The 20,400-nt window shown below is 41.7% G+C and overlaps 3 protein-coding genes across 10 annotated transcripts in view; 1 reads left to right on the top strand and 2 right to left on the bottom strand.

Annotated features, from left to right (window-relative positions):
• Nucleotides 1–383: 383 nt before the first annotated feature.
• Nucleotides 384–2,080, bottom strand: LOC128741849 (phenylalanine--tRNA ligase alpha subunit). The gene has a single exon (XM_053837950.1). The coding sequence runs from the start codon at nucleotides 1,945–1,947 to the stop codon at nucleotides 457–459; it is 1,491 nt and encodes a 496-aa protein (XP_053693925.1). The 5' UTR covers nucleotides 1,948–2,080; the 3' UTR covers nucleotides 384–456.
• A 2,091-nt stretch (nucleotides 2,081–4,171) lies between these two features.
• On the top strand, nucleotides 4,172–11,852 carry LOC128741500 (cyclin-L1). Its single transcript, XM_053837373.1, has 5 exons — nucleotides 4,172–4,571; nucleotides 5,038–5,222; nucleotides 10,109–11,056; nucleotides 11,126–11,434; nucleotides 11,526–11,852. The coding sequence occupies exons 1-5, from the start codon at nucleotides 4,302–4,304 to the stop codon at nucleotides 11,557–11,559; spliced, it is 1,746 nt and encodes a 581-aa protein (XP_053693348.1). The 5' UTR covers nucleotides 4,172–4,301; the 3' UTR covers nucleotides 11,560–11,852.
• A 6,294-nt stretch (nucleotides 11,853–18,146) lies between these two features.
• LOC128732797 (tensin-1) overlaps nucleotides 18,147–20,400 on the bottom strand; it is a 183,790-nt gene continuing 181,536 nt past the window's right edge. For all 8 annotated transcript variants that reach the window (XM_053826188.1, XM_053826182.1, XM_053826183.1 and 5 more), the window contains 2 exons: nucleotides 20,210–20,308; nucleotides 18,147–20,142 (listed from right to left, as the gene is read on the bottom strand). In XM_053826188.1, the coding sequence (XP_053682163.1) occupies nucleotides 19,935–20,142; nucleotides 20,210–20,308 (307 nt within the window). In that variant the 3' untranslated portion in view covers nucleotides 18,147–19,934. The remainder of the gene's footprint in view (nucleotides 20,143–20,209; nucleotides 20,309–20,400) is intronic.

The following is a 20,400-nucleotide window of genomic DNA, read 5'->3' as shown; positions in this document are numbered from 1 at the left end:
TAATCTCTAAGTAATAGAATATAAATAAGTTCGGAATTTAACGATTCTAGCAAGGATTCACCAAAACAATTTACGTTCAGCCTTCCAACAGGAGTAGAATTGCTACTCTCAGCTTCTTATCGATTCCAGCATTAAAGTTTGCAACTACCACCAGTACCGTCAACTTTCAGCTCGAAAACGACCCAGATTTTGTATTTTATTTAAATAAAAGTTAAAAATTTTATTCGAAATTCTGAGGTGTCAAACCACACAATGGTTTATATTCAAATTGGGGTGGAACGGTTGTCGTATCGATATTTTCTCGCAATCTATTTATAACTTAGACCTATAAAGTCCTCTTCAATCGGATGTCATCTAAAAAAGTTAGTATTTATTTTTCGCAAGTATTTTATTATCACTGTATTATTTTTGGCGATTCACTACGCTTTAAGCAAAGAATTTTATCCTCATCTATCATTAACGATTCATCCGACAAATCGGCCCGTCTTGAACCATTTTCAGGTCCACTTTTGGACCAATCAGGTCCCGGATGTTGTTCAAACCGTACTTGATCATGGTGGGCCGCTCCAATGACAGTCCCCAGGCAATAACGTTTACTCCTACAGGAACGCCCAACGGACGTAACATTTCCGGTCGGAAAACCCCAGAATTTCCTACCTCAATCCATCGCTGCAGCCCAGGATGGAAGCAAAAGATTTCCATTGATGGTTCCGTGTATGGGTTGAAGGTTGGCTTATATTCCAGCTCTGTAATGCCCAATTTGTTAAAGAATGCATTGAACGTACCGATCAAATCGCCCAGCGTTATTCCATAGTCGGCCACCACACCTTCGACCTGGTGAAATTCAGCCAAATGTGTTGCGTCTAATGTCTCGTTTCGGAACACCTTATCAATACTGAAATATTTTATCGGCTTGAAGCCGCCAATTTGGTGAGCTATCTTGTACAACATTCGAGCACTATTTCCGGTGGTGTGTGTTCGAAGCACGTTCTTTTGTGCCTCCTCTAGCTTCCAATTGTAACGGTATCCAATTGATCCATCCGTACCTTTTTCATGCGAGTCTTTTACAGCATCCAACAGAGAAACAGGAAATTTATTACTCAATTGCGGATGAGATACAAAGAAAGTGTCTTGCTGATCACGCGCCGGATGCTGCTGTGGAACATATAGGGCATCGAAATTCCAGAAACTGGATTCAACAAAATTGTTCGTTGGCATTTCGGAAAATCCCATTTCAAGAAATATTTGACGAAACTCAGATCGAACTTTCATTAACGGATGTAATTGTCCCCGTTCTGGGGGAACTCCCAAGGCATCGAAGTTGTACGGCTTAAATTTCAAATCTTTCCAAATCCCTGATGCAAGCATTTCTACCGTAAGATCAGTTTCCAGTTTTTTGAGACTTGTCGAAAATTCTGGTCCCTTTGATAGAACAAAACTTTTAGTAACCGATTCAATAAGAATTTTACGTTTTTTATATTCATTCTTAATATTATCAGGAACATCGTCGGCTTTACCATTCGCAACGGCTTCTAGATGAGTTTTAACCGTATCAACAATGGTCGCTACTTTTCGCTTGATTAACGGCACATCGCCCGACTTATCCATCAAGATCCAACCATTGGACATAGCCTTGCTGAAGCCGACCTTAGCGTTCGGCGAGCTTTTCATCAATTCCGCCTGCGAAATTCCTGCATTCGGCACGGCACCGAAGACTGCCGCCTCGTGACTGCCATTGCCCAGGATAAATTTACCTTCATCGGTTAGCTCCCACGTTTTTCTGGTAGCAGGCTTTGTGATGATCAAATCCGCAACAGTCGATTCGATACTTTTTACGCCACCAATGATCTTTTGATGATCCTCACCGAAGACAGGGACTAAATCCAGGGTGTCGACGTCACCGTGTTTTTCAATGTATAGAAGGATACGTTCCGTAAGGTCCTGCATTTTTGGAAAATGATCTATACTACACTATATAAAATGATAATTATGTTGAACAAAAGGACCGGTCTCTCCTGTCTCGACTTCACGGATTTTACAAAAAGGATTACTAACGCACGCAGCCAGAAACGTAAATGATGCAAGGAAAACAAGAAAAACTGTCAAATATGCAACGTGTTAATATTGTACACGCTGAATTTTTGCTATAATAACCAACGGGATGGCAAGGTTGTCATCTCCCATATATTTGGTGCGTAACCGACATCACTGGCACTGGCACCCGAAAAATAGCCTGTTTACCCTAAAGCAATGTTAATTCGGGTAACGAACCTTAATATTGGCTGTACCTAATGATGGCAGTTTAAGTAAATTTAAGCAGTTTAATGCAATTTATTGAATATTTTTGCGATTTTGTAATGTATTATAGATTGTATAGTATTTTTCTGTAGAATAAATGAAAATACGGCAATATAAATATACAGTTTCGGTGTAAGCGGAATGAAAATAGATGTTCGTTATGCTGTAATCCTACACTCAAAATATTCTGCACATAACTAATGGTAAATTTCCATATGAAATTCTAGATGATTATCATGTGCCGCATATAAACATAATCCGCCAAGAAATACACATAGAAATTATACGGATATGAATAGTATGTGCAATTATACACATAAAAAATATACGCATATGAATAGTATGTGCAAAAGTTTCGCGTACCCATAAATTTTAACTGTGTGGCATATAAAGTTCATTGACTAGGCACATTGCAAAAATCTATGTGTGGGACACATAGAAACTATACGAAAAGTTTTCTCAGTGTAGCGTGCCATCCCGTTGATAATAACAGAATGGGCATTAAACTGTGGTAAACAAATCAGATACACTGATGTCAAAATATTTGAAGATAGAATTAACGAAAGGGCGAATGTCGCAAGCGTAAAAAAACTGAGTGAGGGTTGATTTTCCTGTGCTGGTCCAGCAAAAAGTAACTCTCGCCCGGTTTGTTTACATTTGCGACATTCGCCCTTTTATTAATTCCGTTAATTCTATCTATAGATTTAACTCACCCTATTGACGAATTTGAGTAAAAACTGCTGCCGTGTCGCTACCTGTTGCGATGGTGAGAAAAACGAAAACAAACGTCAGATGCGGTAAATTTCATAAAAAGTTTTCAGTAAATTTAATTTTTAACTAGTCGTCGATTGAAAACTTTACTAAATTTTTATTAGGTTTTGTAAGAAATTTGCTGTTTTGCAAGGTATTTTAAACACACTTTTAAAATAGTGAATTCAAAGAGCATAAATTTGAACACAGCGCTGATCGTAAATCGGTTTTTGCATATAGAGCTTGCTATGCCTAGTGTAAAAGGCTACAAGAACTTATCGTTTTTCACTCAAACGTCAGGCGGAAAGCAAAAACAAACGTGTAAAATCAATAGATCATTTCACGGGAGCTCCTAACCACACTTTTTTGACAGCACTTGGTGGTTTGTTTACATGGTGTTAAATTTTGAATTGAGTTTTCTATCTTTGTCCGGCAGATAATGATAGAAATTTATAGTTTCTATTTAAGAGAAATGCCTTACATGCATTTTACAGAAACTGATGCAGTAATCCTTCACGAAATTTCAAATCGAAACTGCTGGATGTGACAAAAAACATGTAAACAAACCACCAAGTGGTGTCATTTGACGGCAAAATGACGTCATCGCAAAATGATCTATGTAAAATCTAACAACAGCAACAATAAACCGCGCGTCGATGTGTGTGTGCGGCAAACGTCAGCAAGCTCAATTATTGGAATGTTTTTCTACTTTGAAAAATCCATATGCTTATTTTATATCGGTTCAAGTCAAAGTTCTAGAAATTCGAGCATCTGTCAGTCCTAGCGAACCATGTTGCTCCAGCACTGCATGAAAATAAATGTTCTCTTTGGTTATCCTTATCTTGCTTGCAATTGCCTGGTTTCTGTTAATTTCACAAACAAGCTGGTATTTTACCACTTGAGCACAGGGATTTTTATAATTTAACGTGATATAAATAAGCCTTCTAATCTTCTCTCTGTCTCAAATCCTCAAAAATGTCTTCAAGTTGAAGACATGTCTTCATTTCTGGCATCTCTGGTCGGTAATCGGTATAGTTTCGTAAAATGCCAGCTGTCAATTTTTTTATGGGGAGCTCATTCTGTCCTGTCATTCCATCATCAGTCATTTTTCTAGCGAGAGAGTGCGAAAGGTGCGTGAAAGATTTGGTGGTGGAGTTTTTTCAAGTGCGAAATTTCGCAATTTGTCGCTTGCATTCTTCACAATCCGCGATAATTATTTTCCATTAAGCCAGTACGAAGGGCACTAAACGGAAATGAGTACAGTTAAAACGGTTTCCACGACCGCAGTCACCAGTAACCTCGTGGAAATGTCGACTATAAAGCAGACGACATCCAGTGCCAGTTCGCAGCAGCGCTTGTACGGGAAGATTGTTCTAACGTTGGAAAATTGCCTGCTCCCGGAATCCAAATTCGAGCTGACGCCTTCCCAAGCTGATGGTTTGGATCGGGAGACCGAAATCGACCTGCGAATATTGGGCTGTGAATTGATTCAAACAGCTGGAATACTTTTGAAACTACCCCAGGTGAGAATCGTTTGTAGACGTTTTTTTTATACAAAGGCTGTCGCCATTTTGGATTACTGCGTGTAAATGTGTAGGTGCGTGACTGAGTATGCCGTTAAGGCATCAATCGAATTCATGAATCACTTTGACCTTTTGATCGAACGAAAGTAAATTTATCGTAAAAACGGTGTTGACAGGAATTCCGTAAATATGATAGTAATGATGGTATTGCCACAGGCAAGGGAATTTCTGTAAGTAACAACTAAATGTTACAAACAATTCAAAACGGGTATCAAACACCTGACGTAAGAAGCTTAACCATTTTGTCAAAATTATTTTAATTGAATTACCGTAAAACGGATTTTATCAGCTACAAACGTTTCCCGGATGCATATAACATAGAATAACCGTATTTTTTGCTCCCCGTTTCCTTCTTTTACTACTTTATTTTAATTCAACGGCGGCTGTACATCCAAATAAACTACAGGTGGCAATGGCAACCGGTCAGGTACTATTTCAACGGTTCTTCTATTCGAAGTCCTTCGTACGTCACAGTATGGAAGCGACCGCAATGTGCTGCGTTTGTCTGGCATCAAAAATCGAGGAGGCACCTCGACGCATCCGCGATGTTATAAATGTGTTTCATCATATCAAACAAGTCCGTGGACAGAAGTAAGTATCCGACCCTTGATGGGGCCGTTTATCGCTCTTTATTACCTATAGTTCCCCCTGGACGAGCACGCTTTATTAATCTATTTCAATTATAGTTTTGTAGGTAAGACGCAATCTTACTCAAAACAAAACTAGAGCCAAACCCTCGTACAGAAATGTATTGTGCAAAACTCGTTATTGTTAGTTATCTTAGAAAGAAATGTAACAAAGAATGTGCATGTGTGTTAGGGAAGACAGTTACCGAAATCCGGTTGTGATACAGTTGCCGCAAATCGAGGTCTTCGTTCTTGGCTTGAAAAAAAAAAACCGTGAGGACAGTTTGCAAATATCACCGAACTTTATTTTTTCGATATTCATCACTTCGTTACAGTAATGATTTATCCTGAGTTTGTTTAAAAAGGTCAGTGAATACTATCGTTCGAGTGATTTTGATGATGTGATAGTAATATTATCAATACTTTGCAAAGGTGACGTTGGTGACGATATCAGGAAAAATAAAATGATATTTGCAACTGTCCCAGCGGTGGTGAGTAATACCAGACGCCTGTTCTGGCCCGAATGGTGCTTTCAACGATCATCGAGCTAAACGATAAGTAATTATGTGTATCAAACTGCGTTACAACGGAAGCTTTCAAATACTAATCTGATTCATTTTGCAGATCGATTACACTCACGTGATCGAATATATATAGACTGCTGGGTGGCCATTCGCTTATGGTAAGTGGAAATTTTAGATACTCGAGAATCTTTTCACACGTCTATTCATCTGACGTGATTTCTTTTTGCGTTCACTGTTTGCGTCCAAAATTTGAATCACTTACTTAGGTGGCTTGCCGTCCGAAGACAAAGCCTGTTGAACAAAGTTTCTCGATGTAACTCGGTTGAGGGCTACCGCTCTCCAATTCCTCGGACACCGAGTACTCTCCGCCACATCTCGCTCCACCTGGTCTAACCATCTTGCTCGCTGCGCTCCTGGTCGTCTTGTTCCTACCGGATTTGAGGCGAACACCATCTTTGCAGGGTAGTTGTCCGGCATTCTTGCAAGATGCCCTGCACATCGTATCCGTTCAGCTTTAGCCACCTTCTGGATACTGGGTTCGCCATAAAGCTGTGCGAGTTCATGGTTCATTCTCCGCCTCCGAATCTCACGGCTGGTATCATTGTCCGCTGTTACCAGCGAGCCAAGGTAGACAAATTCATCGACTGCCTCAAACTCATCGCCGTCGATCAATATAATACTGCCCAAACGGTGTCGGTCGGCCTCGGTTCCGCTGGCCAGCATGTACTTTGTTTTAGACGTATTTACCTTTAACCCAATTTTTTCTGCTTCGCGGTTTAGTCTGGTGTACTGTTCAGCCACCGCCACAGATGTTCTGCCGATAATATCCATGTCATCGGCAAAGCAGACGAATTGACTAGATTTGTTGAATATCGTGCCCCGCGTGTTGATATCCGCTCGGTTCATAACACCTTGTAGCGCTATGTTGAACAGCAGGCATGAAAGACCATCACTTTGACGGAACCCTCTGTGTGATTCGAATGAACTTGACAATCCACCCGAAATCCGAACACATCACTGTGTACCATCCATCGTAGATTTAATCAGTTTGATGAGCTTCCTGGGGAATCTGTTCTCGTCCATGATTTTCCATAGCTCTTTCCGGTCGATGGTATCATATGCGTGCATGTGACACACAACACACATGCACATATTAGCACATTGTTCGACAATTATTTCACTTTTAGCTCAGAAAATTTCATCATATATCATAGGGTTTCCCAAATGGGGGTTCCCCAAAAGTTTAGTTCGCTGCAGAATAGTATGCTTGTTTTCGAAGCTACCTGAGAAATGTCGAGCGAAGATTGAAACGAGCACAGCGAGCAACGGAAAGATGACGGTCTATCCTCGGTTCCTGGGTGATAAAACGGCGAGCAACTCTGAGCAAATTTGTGAACTGTTCTCGATGAAATTCTCCAGTGTATTTACTGATGAAAGTTTGACGATTGCAGAGATATCCACAGCGACCAAATGTGTTCCTTTCCTGGGTCATTCATTGAACAACCTCACCATCGATGAAGTGATGGTTACATCGGCCGCCGCGAAGTTGAAACTTTCTCGATCCGTTGGACCGGACGGTATACCACCTGTGTTCCTGAAAAAATGCATCCACGTTATCGCTGCTCCAATGAGCCAGTTTTCAGCTTATCCGTTAACTCAGGTGTCTCCCTCAGCATGGAAATCGGCTTACATGTTCCCTGTGCATAAAAAGGGAAATAGGAAAAACGTACTATCGAGTACGTAAAAATATACCTATCGAGGAATCTCTGCTCTAAACTCAATTTCGAAACTGTTTGAGCTCGCCCTGTTTGAACCAGTATTTGCATTTTTCAAATAGTACATATCTGATAACCAGCATGAATTTATGCTCAAGCGCTCCACAACTACCAATCTCTTGACTCTGCTTAAAGGACCGCGACTCTTGTTTGCTGACGGCCTTGAGTTATATTCAAAAGTCGAAAATTTATCCGTCGCCGCTGGCCTCCAGGAGAAACTATCGACCTTTGCCAAATGGTGTGTCGACAACCGCATGCTGCTTAACCCCAACAAGTGTGAAATCATCACTTTCTCTAGAAACTGAGCCCGTTTGCTTCTGACTACAGGCTGTCAAATACGCCATTACGTCGCGAAAACTGCGTCAAGGATCTGGGCATAACGCTCGACTGTAAATTTACATTCAAACAGCACATCGCGTTCATCGTGGACAAAGCCTGCAGGAACCTTGGCTTCATTATGCGTATCGGCAAGAACTTCAACGATGTTTACTGCTTGAAAGCTCTTTATTGTGCATTAGTCCGCTCCAATCTTCAATACTGTGCTCCAGTTTGGAGTCCCCACTATCAAAATGGAGTTAGCCGAATCGAGTCAGTGCAGCGGAGATTCATTCGTTTTGCTCTTCGGAGACTTCCGTGGAATAACCCTTTCCAACTGCCAAGCTACGTACAACGCTGTAGGCTCATCGACCTAGACCTCCTTAGTGTTTGTCGCGATATAAATAGAGCAACAATTGTCTCCGGCTTATTGGCGAGTAGATTGCCCGTATATATTGGAAAACCTTTATATTCACGTCCGGAGTCGTACATTGCGCAATAGCCACTTTCTACACGTGCCTAATCAACGGACTAACTAGCAGCTTCAGCACGATTACCGATCTCCTACGCCACTTTAACCGTTTTTACTCCAGCTTCGAATATTACATCAGCCGTAACGTGCTAAAAAATCGTTTTTTATCAAAAGCGCCTAGCTTTTAGGTTAAATTACCATTTGGGCCACAAGGCTTTTTGATGTTGATGTTGATGGGTTTTCGTTTCATTACATTTTATGTTCGTTTTCACGACTATGGGTTGCAAAAGACATGTGCCTGGCTACGGAAACTTGAATGGATTTTTACATGAGTCTTTTGAAAGGGATTACAATGGTGCTTATATTACGCAGGTTGAATCATACGGCAGAACAGTGTCGATCGAAATTAAGGCTGGTACACAACTTCAATTTTCAAATCCCGCGTAACATGATTGAAGGTTAATTCATTACCTATCCTAACCTTTGCGATCTAAAATATCAGTCAAGTGCAAAAATTTAGTAAGTTTATGAATGAATTGTTTTGAAGGGTAGAAAACTGAGAAAGGCAAACACTCAGCATTTCAGTAATCATGTCCATGGGCTGACAGATAAAAGAATACAACCAGAGGTAAAACAGTGCGCGCTGAATGCGTTGTATGTTGTCATTTTTTTCGAGTACTGCTTATAGTATTTTCTTTTTTGCACTTCAATTGCTGAAATACGTTAAACAACCTTTTTTAAGCATAATTTAATTTTTCTTCTGATATCCATTTTATTTAAACTTTCTTCGGTCCGTGTTTTCACTGTACAGAAGAAGGTGCTTGCTTCGTGAGCTAAAACGAAACAAATAATTAAAATAACTTATGTTAAGCTTATCTACTAACAAGGTCGAGTGGCTCAGCCGTCATCCAAACCCGCAGTTTGAGATCAGGCAGCCGGCAACCACCCATCATCGCACCTCTTAACTTGGCTACTCAATAGAGCATTACCGGGTTGGGCCACGTGGAGGCGCTAGGTAGAGGCTTGGGATGACTGGAGCTGTGTTAGACGCTTCCTCATTTGCCAAATTTGGCAAATTTGGCCTTCCCTATTTCATACCTCTGTCCGCTACCACTGCGATGTCATCATAAACTCGAAGTAGTGCCGTTTTTACAACCTGTCCTTCCCGAAAGCGAAAACCAGCCCGATAATCTGAAAGCAATCTGAACTGCGCAAGATGAGTCACAATTTGTGTTTTTATTAAAAGTAGAAAAAGGCTTATTAAACGGAAGTTTTTCAATGTAATTTTCAAAACAAAACTCATTTCTTCCAACTGGTACGCCATTACACATGATCTATATCGTAAGTTTTTTTTCTCTGCAGGCACAACACACAGAAGCAATCCTTCCTCCACACTTGCCACGTTTCCGGTAACATCTTCCGCGTCGGTTGGTAAGATAAAAACTGTGTCATGTGCTAACCCATTTCATTCCAGCGGTTCGATTTAGGATAAGAGTTTTGCACAAATACATTTAAAATAATGGCTAAGATTACTCGTTGTTCAACTGCGACTGGACACAAGGATCTTCGCATGTTTCGAGCATCGCAAACGGGGGGCCCTAAACAGCACACTCATAAATGCGCATTCACGCGGAGAAGATTGTGGCAGAAGCGTGCGAATGTTCAGGGGGACAGAACACACCGGCAAGAGCTAGAGAGCAGCGTAAGCCTATATGATGGTTTTCTTTTTTTCTCTTTTTCCCTATTTGCGAACTCGTGTCGCTAGACCCCTGGTGCCGATGATTTTGGATCAGCATTACATCAATCTGAAATCGCAAGTAATCAAGGCCGAACGACGGGTGCTGAAAGAGTTGGGCTTCTGCGTTCATGTCAAACATCCACACAAGATAATTGTGATGTATCTGAAGTACCTGGAGCTGGAGAAGCATCACATGATGCAGATGGCGTGGAATTTCATGAACGATTCCTTCCGAACCGATGTATTTGTGCGCTATCAACCGGAGACAATCGCATGTGCGTGCATCTACCTAACAGCCCGCAAACAGAACATTCCTTTACCTAGCAATCCGGCCTGGTATCTGATATTCCGCGTCAGCGAAGAAGACATGCTAGATGTTTGTTATCGGATAATGGCCTTATACAAACGCGCCAAACCGAATGCCGAAGCACTGGAAGAGGCAGTTGATAGTCTCAAGAAGAAATACCAAGAGCAAAAGAAGAAAGATCGGTCCGAAACGAATACTCCGCCGGCAGTGGTAACCGTAGACCGTAACAATGGATCGCACAATGCATGGGGCGGTTTCATCTCCCGAGCTCTTCCGGTGACGAGCAATACCGACAACAATGGAAACAATAATAACGAGAAAGATACCAAAAAATCACACTCCAAATCTGGTTCCCGGTCACCACGGTCCCGTTCCAGATCACGATCGCGAACTCCGTCTCGCTCCAGATCTCACTCACCTTCAAGATCATCGCACTCCAAAACAAGGTCACGCTCGCGAACGCCAGTTTCCCGTTCGCGGTCACGCTCGCGTTCCTCGGCGGCCGCACATTCACCGTCACACTACAACGACAAAGGTGGATCGCGCAAATCGAAAAAGACCCGCAATCGTTCCCGGACACCCTCTAAGGCTGGCGGCAAACGGAAGGCTAAGCGCTACAGTCACTCTCGTTCGGCAACACCCGAATCACCGCCAAAGTATAAGAAGAGGTCAGTTCTTTGCTGTCTGAATCTTAACATTCAATGTTTACATTAATGCTTTTTTTTTGTTGTTTTCAGCGAGAAGAAGTACGATAGGCGACGAGACGAGCGCGATAGTCGCTACATGAACGGCAGCGATCGGGACCGGCCATCCAAGGCTGGTGACAGGGAACGCGAGCGAGATCGGGACCGTGGTCGGGACCATAACCGGGATCGTAATCGAGACAAGAGTGGATATGATCGGGATGAATATCGAAAGGATCATAGAAGCAGTCATGGCAATGGCGACAAACGGGACAAGTATAGCAGCAGCAGCAGCAATCGACACAGTACCAGCGATCGGCATCGATCATCGAAGCATGCTGAACGAGAGCGGGACCGACGACGGTAAGAGTGACAACGTTAAGATTGTCTACTCATGTAGAAATGCCATTTTAGAAGTTTTGCAACATTTTTTTTTACCTTCCTACCGTTTAAGATATGATGAAGCAAAAGTACATTCGCAGTACTAGCAATTAGTTCTTGTAAAAAGATGCCGACTTTTTAAAAACTCTATTCTTGATACAATGACTGTAAGTAGATCCACCTGATAAGCCAGCAAATTGCTCTACCGATTGCTGCAAGAGTCTGTTGCAAGAAATTGCAATACGCATTATTGAACGTGATAATGAAAACACATTACAGTTGTTAGTTGCATCTGCCGAACCAAGGGGTGGCATTGCCGTGCTCGGGGGCAGTGGCTTGTAAAAAAAGTATCTGAATTTACACTAAAGATAGCCCGAGAGAAAAATAAAACTGTCAACAAAGATAGACGACATGAAAATTGTTATTTCGGAAAGAACAATCATTTTTTGAACAATAGTGGACGCATAGCCAATGCCTAAAATTACCGGTTGATACTTAAATTAAATATCAGCTCGGTCCCAACGTAGCTGATGTTTATCATCAATATGAAAATCAACTTCAATAGTAAGTCACGATATTATTGTATTAGATAACCATTACTGCATCTCTAAAACTGAATATGAAATATGAGTATCATCGGATTTGGAATGATAATTGATGCATTTCCCTGAAAACCATTCCCGAGAAATCCATAACCCTGAATAATCTATTTCCCGAAATATACCATTCCCTAGAAAGCCACTTCCCAGAATCTACGATTCTCTAGAAAATTTTATCCCAGAATGAACACCACTTCTTGGAAAGTTATAGATTATTCGATCAAACGCGTCTAGGCCGAGTATCAGTAGTTCTAATAGCACTAGCTATAACTCTAACGGTTTGAAGGATCTCAGTTTTCCGACTATGCCTTAGGCTGTCTATTTTTTTGTAGGTGCAGGGGAATTTTACCTGCTTTGTCTATTATTTTGAGCGCGTAGTATAGTTTCTAATACATTGCTGGGTATGAAACGGGGAAGGCAAATGAGGAAGCGCCCAACATAGCTCCAGCCATCCCAAGCCATACCTAGCGCCTCCACGTGGCTGTACCCGGTAATACTCTATTAAGCTAGGAGGTGCGATACTGGGTGGTTCCCGGAAGCCTGATCTCGAGGCTGCGAGTTTGAGTGATAGCTGAGTCACACGACCTTGTTAGTAGGTAAGCTTAAAATAGGTGATTTAAATTATTTGTTTAATTTTAGCTCATGAAGCACCTTCTACTGTACAGTGAAATCTCTGACCGAAAAAAGTTTAATTAATGCTCATGGATACCAGAAGAAAAAATTAAATTAATAATGGGAGCACTCATGGAGACTCAAATGATGCAACTCTATTCCATTCGAAGGATTGCTGGTGAGATTGTTCTATTTTTGCCCATATATCTTCATATAATATATATTCATATAACACATATTTTATTACATTGTCATATAACATCTCGAATGAATCGACGACTGGATGAGGGATGTGGTAACCAGCCCAAGTCATATAAGGCCGAAGAGGATTTTGACGCGCCCTTCTAGCACACAAATCATCGCGCAAGATAAGTTTGCACGGCGGAGTTATGTATCTAGACAATCTAGTGTCTTATATTCTTGTGGAATCATGTAAGCGACATTGCTTATAGATCCACCCAACCCCTTTTGGTCCTTCACGAACAGCATTGACATGAAAGTTGCTGGGTAGATAAATTCGATTCTGTAGTAATTCTACTTGCCCTTGAGGGTGTTGGTGGCTACCGCCATACGTACTTAGTATAATTTCTAATACATTGCTCGTATTTGTGCAAAGGGTCTTGCAAGTGAAACTTGGTATCGTCTTTTGTTCACTTCATTCTTTAACGACATTGTTTCTACCCATGAAAGGGACTGGGCAGACTGGTATAGACTAACGATTTTCTATCATCGTTCTCTTCTATGTCTTTTAGATATGTTGATGAAATGGTGAATAATTTGTCTATTAGAGTCGCGAGATTGTGAGATTCCAGCGAATCAAATCGTCTTTAGTTGACGACCAGCTATTAAGAAGGGTTGAATATCTTGGTTGAATGATCTTGGTAGTATAATTCTCGATTAGAAACTAGCTCGATTATCATCTAACAACGATTATCCCAAAAGCGATACATCAGCTGAGATTAATATCAAAAATTGGACGACATTTCAAAGATCCTCATTGCCTAAAAGCACTGTATTGTGTTTTGGCTCGTCCACTTCTCGAAGATGCGCACCTAATTTGAACTTCGCCCCAACTTTACTGAAATCTTTTTCGAATTGAACGAGTGCGACAGTTGGTTTATACGATTGGCTCTGCGTAGTTTGTTGCGGCGCAACCTGAACCTCTGTTTTCCGATCGCTATCGCTTGCTTGGTCTAGATCGGCTTTCACCACACTGACAAGGAAACATCACTACGGACACAAGCTTTGGGCTTGTGAGTTTGGCCGAAATGAAGTAACTTCATCGAGGTCATCCCGGAATCGAGAGAATAAAAGCTGTCACTGGCAGTAACGTTTTCTGATCGAAAATCGACTAAGCCATCGAAGAATTCGTCAAGAAGTGTAACAACTGTGCCACCTATTCCAAGATACCGCAGACCGAAGGTTCCACTGCAGGCCCGTGGGAGCGAATCCATATAGATTTCTCCAAACCGCTCTTCGGCCAATATTTCCTGATTGATATTCGCGGGCGGGTGTCTGTATCATGCGATATTCTCTAAATGATGAAGAGCGGAACTGTGCCCAGTTAGGAGTCCCCTGATTGTGCGTAGCTCACTATTTAGCTGTTCAGTCTACAACCCTGTATTTTAAACGCTGTATAACGCTGTAATTTCAGGTTTTTATGCAGAATTATTTTCAGGAGTTTGATTTCATTGCTGAATCTCAGTCTGAAACCAATCAGTATAGGGGAAGTAACAGTATGTGTTCTTCGCCTAGTGAACGGTCGACTGTTTTGGTGGTGTTTATATTAAGCCCCTCTAGTAAACATCTCATCGTGTAAGTCTAAGTCCACCAGTGACCAAAGCAAGGGTGAGAGAATTCCTTGTGGACTTGCTTTCATCACCGGAATCGTGACCGAAGTATCTCCCAACGATGCTGTGATTTCTCTGCTTGAAAGCATGGTTTAAACCGTAGCTCGCAGTCGATTCTGTTTTGAAAGAGAGCCGTAAAAATCGAAACAAAGAACGCGTTATCGAAAGCGCCACCAATATCAAGGAAGACACAAAGTGCTATCTCTTGATATTTGAACGATTTCTCAATTAACGTCACAACGTAGTGCAGTGCAGTTTCCGTAGATTTACCGTGTTGGTATGCATGTTGATTTCCATGCAACGGAGCCTTCTTTAAAAACGTTGATGCCAAACTTAATGGTCTGAATCTGAACGCTGTCCATTTTCTTTCTGTAAGAAAAATAGTAGAATTCCATCCGGATCTGAAGATTTCATTTGTCCAAAAGAGCTAAGTGCCCATTTGATCGAATCTTTCGTAAACAATCGGCGTGCAAGTAAAGCCGAGTCGTTTGGCACATGTACGACACATTCCAAAGCAGCGGGGCCTAATTTAATCAATGTTTTCTCAACACTTTGCACTCTACATTTAAATAAAAGAGGAAAGGAAACAATGAAAATCATGCAAATATTTCTGAACGTCCAGTTGTGCCGAAAACTACGCACGCGTACTGCATGAACCTCTGCCTTCCTCTGTGGAGTTAGATGCTTCGACTCTCGAAAATGAGGAAGGGGATCTAATCACAAACGAGCGCGAGGTGGTCAACAGGCGGAAGCAGTATTTCGATGAGCGTCTCAACGGCGATATAGCAGCAGGAGACGCAATGGAAGTTAACCTCGGAGTGCCTACAAACGACAACAGCGTGCCGGCTCCCGATCTCTAAGATATCCGGCGAGAAATTCGTCAGCTGAAGAATAATAGAGCCGCCGGGAAGGACCGACTCCCGGTAGAGCTATACAAAAATGGCCAAGAACCGCTAGCAGCGGCACTTTATTGGCTGATTTCAAGGATTTGGGTAGAAAAGAAACTACCGGAGGAGTGGTGGGAAGGTGTAATCCGATCTACAAAAAGGTCGACCGGCTAGATTGCGGTAATTACCGCGGCATCACGTTAGTCAGGCGGGCTTTATGGGGGCTCGTGCTACTACGGATCAAATTTTCACTCTCCGACAAATCCTCCAGAAATGTCGAGAGTACAACGTGCCCACGCATCGTATTTTCGTGGATTTCAGGGCAGCATAAGATACCGTTGAACGCGAACAGCTATGACAGATAATGAACGAGTATGGTTTTCCGGACAAACTGACGCGGCTGATCAAAGCTACTCTGGAGCGAGTGTTGTGCTACGTGCGTGTTTCGGCGACACGCTCGAGTTCTTCCGGCGCAGAGGGTTGTGACTAGGGGATGGACTGTCCTGTATGTACGAGGGGAACGATCTTCAGGAGTTGTACCAAACACTAAACTAGCCTTCGCAGATCTCGAAATCATTACTAGAAACCTTGGGATAGCGGAGCTAATCTACGCCAGACTAAAAACGGAGGCTAGGAGGATAGGCGTACAAATTAATGCGTCGAAAACCAAATATATGGTAGGAAGAGGCTCCAGAGAAAGCAACGTCAGCCTCACACGGACAATGACTATTGACGGCGATGAACTGAAAGTGGTTGATGAGTTTGTATACAGTAGACTCTCGGAAAAGTTAATCGATTGGGGAATGGGTCGATTAACTTTTCCGAAAAATTAACTTTTCCGAGTAGTCCTAAAAATCAGTGAAAATGATAAATACCAAAGCGAAAAATGCATTTCGGGACATAAGGTACACATTTTTATTGTAATGGAAAGAAAAATGTAGCAAGATCTTTATGAAATAATACTTAGTTCCTTTAAGTAAGTTTAAAATTTGCATTTAAAATTCAATCTGAGCTGGCGCTTTTCCAGTATGTTATCAATAATCCTGAAGTAACTATGTGCCCGTATTGAGCTATTGTTGCAACTGTCCGGTACAAGAATTTAATTTAATCGCAGTTATGATGCGACTCTGTATGAAACTTTGAAACAAACCGAAATAAACCGAAAAATGCGAAATAAAGATAGAATGAAAACACACGTGTGTGGACGAACGTTTGGACAACCAATAAATTCGAACTCTCAGAAAAGTTAAGGCAAAAATTAACTTTTTAGAGCGTTGCATGGGAGCTGATATTCGCTTAACTTTTCTGAACAATTAACTTTTCAGAGAGTTAACTTTTCCGAGAGTCTACTGTATTTGGGATCTCTGGTCACCGCCGACAATAATGCGAGTAAGGAGATCCAGCGACGTATTCCAGCTGGAAATCGAGCCTACTTTTCCCTCCGCAAGATGCTTCGATATGGGAGCATACGCCGCCGCACAAAGCTGATGATGTATAAAACGTTAATCAGACCGGTTGTCCTCTACGGACTACGGACAGTAACTTTGCTTACGGAGGACATACGTGCACTAGCCGTATTTGAACGAAAGGTGTTGCGGATTATTTTTGGCGGAGTACAAACGGAAAGCGGAGAGTGGCGGAGGCATATGAATCATGAGCTACAGGCACTGCCTGGAGGGATTCCCATCGTACACCTGGTGAAAATTGGGAGACTACGATGGCGGGCACATCGCAACGATGAAGAACGACCGATGCCAACGATGCCGAACGTGTTACATGGCTCGACCGGGTTGAAGCCAACATGCGTGTGTCGAGATAGGCAACCAATTGGGGACGAGTAGCCCAGGACCGAGTACAATGGAGAGAAATTTTTGATACGGCAAGAACCACCCCGGCTCTCGGCTGCTAAAGAAGAAGAAGAAGGAGAAGATTGCCACGACGCTATTCCTTCAAACGTAACGTTTACATTTAAAAAATGGACCAAAATTGCCGATTTTTCATGGGTTTACCTTCACTTGCACTGATGAAACTACTTATGCAGCATCAATCATAGTAACCCATGAGTCAGCAGAAAAAATTTGACAGCTCTATCAGTCGAACTCTAAAGGCCCAGACACAATGCATACGGATTTTACTACGTTGCGGCAATTTGACAGTTTTTACATGGGTTTTCTGACAAATTTCCGCAACGTAGTAAAATCCATATGCATTGTGTCTGGGCCTTAACCGTGAAGTTGCGTCGTTTTTCAAGAAATACCATAAGGGCGATGACGCAGTGTTCTGGCCGGATCTGGCGTCGGTCCACTACTCGAAGCGATCGTTGAAGGAGATGGAGCGGCCAAATATCGAAGCCGGCGAACCAGCCCAACGTTCCCCAGCTGCGTCCCATCAAGAATTTCTGGGCAAATCTGAAGCGTAAGATCTACTTCAACAATTTGATTAGGTTTAAGTGTCACTAGACAGGATCTGCTTTGTTATGGAGTTTAGTTCATTAGGACTGATAAGTCATGTAAATTTTAAAAATAAAGAAAGTACAGTACAATTGCTAATTGCAACCAAAAATTTTATCATAAAAAGTGCGCAATCCTTAGCAAAAATGGTTTCGATATCTTCGGTGCACTGTTACAGTCTAACCAAGTTTTACAACTTTTGTTTTCAATATTTTGCGTTAAAAGTTTGAAATATGTGAGTTCACAAATAAAGGCCATTATGTGATATTAAAATTTTCATTCGATTCGTTCATGGAAGTTTAATAAATTACCTTTATTACTTGTTGTTTGAACAGTTTGTTGTTGTTGTTTTGTTTTGTTTACTTTCTTCCTCTCAGCGTTATGTACATAACAACTACAAACATTGATTGATTTTCGCTGGAGATGCATTTCAATCGGGACTTAAACGTGACGGTAGCGAATCCGTTGCATTGTGTTTTCGGATGTAATTTGGTTTGAATAGTTTTGATAGGAAAAGTCTACGGCTGTGAACGGTTAACCATGAGTTGATTATATAATTTCTGAGATTGGTTTGTTTGCTTTCTGTTTGCTACGAATTTTCTGTTACATTTGCTTCTGAATGCTTTCAACGGTAAACTTCAAGGAAGAAAAAACTTGCTGAACTCACAAACGTCGTACGAATTCGAAACCTTCAAAAACGATTGGTTGAACTCTTGATTTGTTACTTTACTTTATATACTTTAAATAGGCACATTATTGACTTTGTTTTCACTCAACCTGTTGAAAGTTAGTACAATGTTTGTGTGTGGTGTGGTTTGTCTCTCCTAAACACTATCTGTAATACTTTTATAGAACTGTGCGGTGTTGCTTTATAAATGCCCGGGAAATCCGCGGATCATTTATTCGTTCGTGGTAGTCGTAGTGTAGTTCATTGATTATAGGTTTCGTTACACTTGTTTCTTCTTTGACAACAGTCTGCAAAGCGAAAAAATCAGGAGAGCTCCGTTGTTCTGCGACGTCTAGAGCTAAGCCGTCGTATAGTGCCTGCGGTTTCTAGCTTTTTTTGCAGATTTTTTAATACGGAAACTCTGCGAAACATTGACAGCTTCACCAAAGGCGATTTTCATACACAGAAAAAAGCCAGGGAAGACTTGCGGGTGCGGGTGTTTTTGTGTGGTGCAATTGGAGGCAATTTAATTCGAGCAGAATTTCAACGGAGGTTACTTCCGTGAGAAGCTGCTCAAATTAAATCAACCGGAAGTTGGTGGAAAGTGTTGAACCGAAAAGGTGACGTTTCATTTGCTGTTGCTCAAAAAAGAAGAAAGTGAATTGCTTGTTAGAAGTTAGAACACATATAGGCCGACTGCTGGTAGATAGATGCGCGTGCCGTCGTTCGTTGGAAAACAAAGAAGTCGGAAATAGAACGGAAGGGAAGTTAGCGGGGAGAAGTAACTATCTACAGCTAGTGAGAAAGTTAGTGAGTGCTTTTCAGTACAGTTTATCGTAATGAGTAGTATATTATGATGGATTTTCTTTTACAGATCGGATCTAGATTAGCTGCGCTAATTTATTCGTTTTTTTTAAATATAAATATTACTTCTGCATATGTTAAATAATATTCCCTTGCGATTGCTAAATAATTACACTGACGTTAACGGTACACAATATGGTAGATTGTAAGCTCTTTAAAATAAAATATTAATACACAGTTGCTCTCGAATTAATAAGTGAAGTTTTGCGTGCGTTGGTTTGTTTCCGATTTAAAACATAAAAAAAGTTCAACATGACTAATCTAAAGGCTACACGTGGTGTTCAATCTCTATAGGTTGCTTTTCCCCCTTCTGTGTGTGTATGTATTTTCATGCAGCTATTAAGCTTTGTTTATGTTTAATTTACTTTAATTGTAAGTAGTACCAAATGTTGTTTTTTCGTTTTTTTTTAATCCGGTTTATCCGGATTCTACAGGACATGCTGCGTTTTGTTTAATATATTAGCAACAAAATAAAAAAATGACTCGATTCAGCTGCCATTCGCACATGCACTGGCGTGTGCTTCGGTGTGTTACGCTAGAATTAGATCTGAAATTAAATTGCTCGCGTTGCGGCCACCTGCTGGTGTTGTTGTTGTTGTTGCTGCTGCTGCTGCTGGTGTTGATTGGTTCCGCCGAGAACAACCTTGTTGGCGAACGAAACGATGGCCGTGGCTGGCTGAGCTGCCTCCAGGTCACAGAACACATGGCACTGATTGTCGGCCGACGTTGGCGACCGCTTTGCAACGAAGGCAAAGATGCGTCTGCGTGGGAAAGGAAGCAAAAGTTAGACTTGTTTTTTCTGGTGTGTTTGATTCGTAAAATTTATACTTAGATGATGGGATGTCTCCCGTCGTTGATGGAATGCTCCATCGATGTTCGTCCGGATCCAAACCACAGAACGAGACGTTATTGGATGGGTAGTGCCGTCTGCGGGAAGTGAAAGAGAGCGAAATGGTAATGATTTAGGTTGAACCGGACGAGACCCAAGACTTGATTTGCCGCAAGTCTTGTTTTCAGTT

The sequence above is a fragment of the Sabethes cyaneus genome, chromosome 1, assembly GCF_943734655.1.
Source record: "Sabethes cyaneus chromosome 1, idSabCyanKW18_F2, whole genome shotgun sequence".
NCBI classification, from domain to species: domain Eukaryota; kingdom Metazoa; phylum Arthropoda; class Insecta; order Diptera; family Culicidae; genus Sabethes; species Sabethes cyaneus.
This window is presented reverse-complemented; position numbering and strand designations above follow the sequence as displayed.

Coding starts and splice junctions, on each gene's coding strand:
- LOC128741849 (XM_053837950.1), bottom strand. CDS start 1,947: ATGCAGGACCTTACGGAACGTATCCTTCTATACATTGAAAAACACGGT.
- LOC128741500 (XM_053837373.1), top strand. CDS start 4,302: ATGAGTACAGTTAAAACGGTTTCCACGACCGCAGTCACCAGTAACCTC. Junction 4,572..5,037: donor TACTTTTGAAACTACCCCAG/GTGAGAATCGTT, acceptor AATAAACTACAG/GTGGCAATGGCAACCGGTCA. Junction 11,435..11,525: donor CGAGAGCGGGACCGACGACG/GTAAGAGTGACA, acceptor CTACCGTTTAAG/ATATGATGAAGCAAAAGTAC.